The sequence below is a fragment of the Eurypyga helias genome, unplaced genomic scaffold (genome assembly GCF_000690775.1).
Source record: "Eurypyga helias isolate BGI_N326 unplaced genomic scaffold, ASM69077v1 scaffold1204, whole genome shotgun sequence".
NCBI classification, from domain to species: Eukaryota; Metazoa; Chordata; class Aves; order Eurypygiformes; family Eurypygidae; genus Eurypyga; species Eurypyga helias.
In genome coordinates this window covers 14,070-19,254 of record NW_010244098.1, presented here as the reverse complement: position 1 = coordinate 19,254, position 5,185 = coordinate 14,070, and the positions used below count along the sequence as shown (strand labels likewise).

Genomic DNA, 5,185 nt, shown 5'->3' with positions numbered 1-5,185 from the left:
TGCCTGTGCATCTGTTGGAGCTAACGGTGTTGTTTTAATTCCCATACCTTTCCTCCAAACAAGCGGTTTTCTTCAGCCCCGTTGATGGTGCTTCAGCAAGTTTATGAAGTGGAGAGGGATAGGTGTATTTACTTTAACAACCATTCACGTGAAGCAACCTACAACTTCGTTATGTTGTTGTTCTTTTTCAGAAACATCAGAATCATGGAGGGGCTCTTGCATTACATCAATCCAGCCCATGCCATTTCACTTCTAAGCGCACTGAATGAGGAGCGTCTAAAGGGACAGCTGTGTGATGTCGTGCTTATTGTAGGAGATCAGAAATTTCGAGCTCATAAAAACGTCCTGGCTGCCAGCAGTGAATACTTCCAGAGTCTGTTCACGAATAAGGAGAACGAGTCTCAATCAGTGTTTCAACTCGACTTCTGTGAGCCAGATGCTTTTGATAATGTGTTAAACTACATTTATTCTTCATCCTTGTTCATTGAGAAAGGCAGTCTTGCAGCTGTGCAAGAACTGGGCTACAGTCTCGGAATATCCTTTCTGACAAACATCGTTTCTAAGAGTCCTCAAGCTCCTTTTCCAGCTTGCCCTATTAAGAAAATACCGTATCAAGATGAAGACGAAAGTAGTTCTCAGAAGAGAAGTGTCATTGTCTGTCAGAACAGAATTGAAGCACAAGCAAAAAGTATAAATCAAACACAGCATGATTTAAGCCATACTTCTAAACCTTCATCCTCTCTTGCTGTCAAAATGAGCAGTAGAGCACAAGTCGCAAAACCAACCGAAACCCTTCACAACTTATCACTGACGGAAAGGAGATGGCTGAAAGAAAGCCCCGTGAGCTATACCAAGGTTCATGAAACTTCTGGAACTGTGGAGGATCAGAGCAGAGGTGGTTTAGTGAAAAGGAACACAGTGCTGCCTCAAATACCTTTAGCAGAGAAAGAAATGGTGACTGATGAACCAGGAAGCAGCGGTCAGTTTTTAAGAGGAAAGGCCACAGAGATGTCATTAAAAAGACCTCGTCCACCAGTCTTGGCTCTGCACGGCGCATCAGAATCTACATTTTTGTTGCGAGAGGCAGGAAAAGGAGATGGGCCAGGTGAAGACAGGAATTTGCTATACTACTCGAAGTTAGGGCTAGTAATCCCATCTGGTGGATCCGGGCCAGAAAACCGAAGTGTTGACAGAAGTGGGCCACTTGTAAAAAGCCTCCTTCGAAGGTCCCTGTCCATGGACAGCCAGGTTCCTATTTACTCACCTTCTGTTGACCTAAAACCTTCACAGGTATCTTCCTCCTCCTCACCGGGAACTAATGATTCTCAGAAGACATTTAATGTTGTGTCTCAAAAGTCATCTTTGAAAGAGTCATCGGAGAAGTTAGTCTTAGATGAAAAACCACAGGTAATGCACCCACATCGCCTTAGGTCTTTCAGTGCCTCTCAGTCAACTGATAGGGAGGTTGCTTCCCCTCTCACGGAGGTGCGAATCAAAACTGAGCTCTGAAATAATAAGAGTTACAGTGGGCGATGCTTCAGCATCGACAAATAAAGACTTCCCTTTTAAAACTGAGGATGATCGTAAGGAGCCAAGTAGACTTCCGGCAAAAAGGAGGTTTCAAGCTGATAGAAGACTACCATTTAAGAAACTGAGGATGGATGAGCAGGTTTCCCCTGGGTCAGAAGACAACTTTGAGGAAGGCTCAAGCCCTACGCACCTTGATGCTGATTTTCCCGATTCTGATGTCAGTAAAGATGAATACAGCGAAATGGAAGAAGCAAGACCAAATAAAAAATTTAAATGCAAGCACTGCCTTAAAATTTTCAGATCAACAGCAGGTCTTCATCGTCACGTTAACATGTATCATAACCCAGAGAAGCCCTACGCTTGTGACATATGCCACAAGAGATTTCACACAAATTTCAAAGTGTGGACGCACTGCCAGACGCAACACGGCATTGTGAAGAATCCCTCACCAGCTTCCAGTTCGCATGCGGTTTTGGATGAAAAATTCCAAAGAAAACTGATTGATATAGTGAGAGAGAGAGAAATTAAAAAAGCTCTAATCGTTAAACTGAGACGTGGCAAGCAGGGTTTTCAGGGACAGTCTGCTTCACAAGCCCAGCAAGTCATCAAAAGGAATTTAAGGTCGAGAACCAAAGGAGCCTATATTTGTACCTACTGTGGGAAAGCTTATCGTTTCCTCTCGCAGTTTAAACAGCACATAAAAATGCACCCAGGGGAGAAACCAATTGGAGGAAGTAAGGCTCCTAAGCAGAAAGATCATATTCACATTGAAAGCCCAGTCGAAAACAAAGAAGTTTATCAGTGCCATCTCTGCAATGCTAAGCTCTCTTCATTTATTGAACAGGGAAACCATGAGCAACTCTGTAGAAAAGCTACTGTCTGTCCTTACTGCAGCCTTAGGTTTTCTTCTCCAGAACAGAGGCATGAGCATGAGAGCAAGTGTGAATACAAGAAGCTGACTTGTCTTGAGTGTATGCGTACCTTTAAATCGTCATTTAGCATTTGGCGTCATCAGGTTGAAGTTCACAATCAAAACACGATGGCTCCGTCGGAGAACTTTTCTTTACCTATCTTGGATCACAATGGAGAAATAACTAGTTCATCAAGGTTGCCTCCTCAGGCAGAATCCAATAAAATTAACAATTTCGTCGCTGCGAAGGAAGACGGTGTATTCAGTGATTCGTCAGAACAAATCAATTTTGATTCTGAAGATTCCTCATGCCTGCCTGAGGACTTAAGTGTTTCCAAGCTTAAAATCCAGATCAAAGAAGAGCCTGCAGATGATATCGAGGATGAGGCTACTGAAGCGAGCAGAGAACCCAAGGAAGTCGTCTGCAACAAAGATGCTGGTTTGTGGCCCTGTGAGAAGTGTGGGAAGGTGTTCACTCTACGCAAACAGCTGGAACGTCACCAGGAGCTCTTATGCTCTGTGAAGCCATTCATTTGTCATGTGTGTAACAAGGCCTTCCGAACCAATTTCCGTCTGTGGAGTCACTTCCAGTCTCATATGTCACAGGCTGCAGAGGAGTCCACAAATAAGGAGCCTGAGGTATGTCCACCAGCTAATTCCCCATCACCACCGCCCTTACCTCCACCTCCACCCCTCCCCAAAATCCAGCCTTTGGAGCCTGATAGTCCGACCAGCTTGTCTGAAAGCTCCACTACTACTGAAAAATTATTCGTACCACAGGAGTCAGATACGCTCTTCTATCATGCTCCACCACTCTCAGCTATCACGTTCAAAAGACAGTACATGTGTAAACTCTGTCATAGGACTTTTAAGACGGCTTTTAGTCTTTGGAGCCATGAACAGACGCACAATTAGCTTTAAGAGATACCTTAAAAAGCTTTTTCGGTGGAGGCTGTGTTTGGGATATCAGAGGATCAAAGCGGTGACGACGAGATATTTGGAATTTGTGATGCTGCTTGGGTTTGAAGATTAAAGTAAACTAACTCGGTTAGCAGGTGGAAAGCAGAGTAATTTAAATTACTGTGGTCTGGGATCTAACAGTAACAGAGTAATCTTTATTTCATTTAACACTGAAATTCGGTCACACCTGGATTGTATGCATGGATCTTCATCCTGTGATGTTGGTGTGTGCGTGTGTATTACATATAAAGTTATATATTAAATGAAAGAGCAACAACAGTTTGGATTCTAACTGTGAGTTTATAGAAGTGAAATACTGTAACCAACATAATTGTTTATTTTTGGTTTTGGTTTTTTTTTCTTAAAGAAAGCAACACACAAGCTCCATATAAAGAGTTACCATGCACTTGCAGTTAGGGAGAAAGTGGATGGAGTGTCTTGCTGTATTGACTTAGGTCTTAGAAACCTTTAGCAATAACAAATAAACCTCAAGTTTGAGTAATTCTGATGTTACTGGATACGAATGTTTGATATTGTAAGGGAACATAGAATCGTTTTGTTGTTATATGGAACTTGTGCAAACTAAAATAGAATTTAAAGTCAGCAATATTATTACTAAGATTTTATATACAAAGTAGCAGCAAGCCTGCTTTCAGCCATTTAATTATAAGTTTCTAAGGAAAATTGGGGGAGGGGGTACTTTGCTTTATATAATGTCCCAAAGACTAATTTACTATAAATCCTTTGGTAGCTAAAGTCATTGTATTAACAGCCATCATAATGCAAATGGTACTGTTTATAATATGAACTAAGACTGAATGGATGTCAGACAAGTTTCATAATTTTGTCTCCACTATTTCTACAACTGTTTGTAATTCTAACTACAAAGGAATGTATAACTACTAAATCAAAAAAAGAGAGCGCTCATTAAGGGACAGGAGATGAGTTGTATTCCTACACACAGGGATAAGCTTGGCCATGAGTACAAAGTTATGTTTTAACAAAGTCTAAAAATGTAAATATTTATATAGACACCTGTATAGATGAAGAAGTATGTATTTGAAATTTGTATTAAGCATACATATCGAGCTCAAAGCAGAGGAAAAACCATCACACTACAATCACCGCATTTTATGAATACCATGCATAGAATATTTCTTTCTGCCGCTTTCTATCATATGTGATACTGTGTTGCAGTTTTCTAATTTGTTGAAAATCGTGGTAATAATGGGCTGCAGATGTTCTGGGTGGTTCCATTATTTTACCTCAAATCACAACTGGAGCATTTAGCGTAAGTAGGATCATAGGTATTCAGCAGAGGCTGTGGTAAGGGTCCAAAATTACAAGTAATAGAAGTATTCACCCAGAAGTAGCTGGTAAACTAACAGAGAAGAATTCTTGTGCTGGAATTTAGACTTAATGGAGTGATGATGGATTAAAGTGAACGTAATTGATGCAAACAGTATTTATGATCCTGACCAATTTTACCCCGAGTGGGTTGGGAGAGGGGGGATTGCATTCCACACCACGTAGTCAGAGCCCAGTCTGTGTTGGCTGAAAGCCACATGAGCTTGGTCACCAGTTTCAGGGGGAGCAGGAGTGAGGCTTTAATTCTAAAGTAACCGTGATTTTTTTTTTTCAGCATCCCAAACTCAAGAATTGCAAGCTGACATCAAGATTTGACGAAATTAAGCGTGTGTAACTCCTCTGAGTTACACTAAGGGCATCCTTAGGCACACACAGGAGTAGCTTTTTCTCAGTGAAAGCCCAAGTATGCCACTTTTT

At 41.4% G+C, this 5,185-nt stretch overlaps 1 protein-coding gene across 1 annotated transcript; it reads left to right on the top strand.

Moving 5' to 3' along the window:
- Positions 1-204: 204 nt before the first annotated feature.
- ZBTB21 (zinc finger and BTB domain containing 21) lies at positions 205-3,355 on the top strand. Its single transcript, XM_010149612.1, is given in 2 exon segments — positions 205-1,502; positions 1,504-3,355. Coding segments are annotated over 2 exon segments (3,150 nt in total).
- The last annotated feature ends 1,830 nt before the right edge of the window (positions 3,356-5,185 follow it).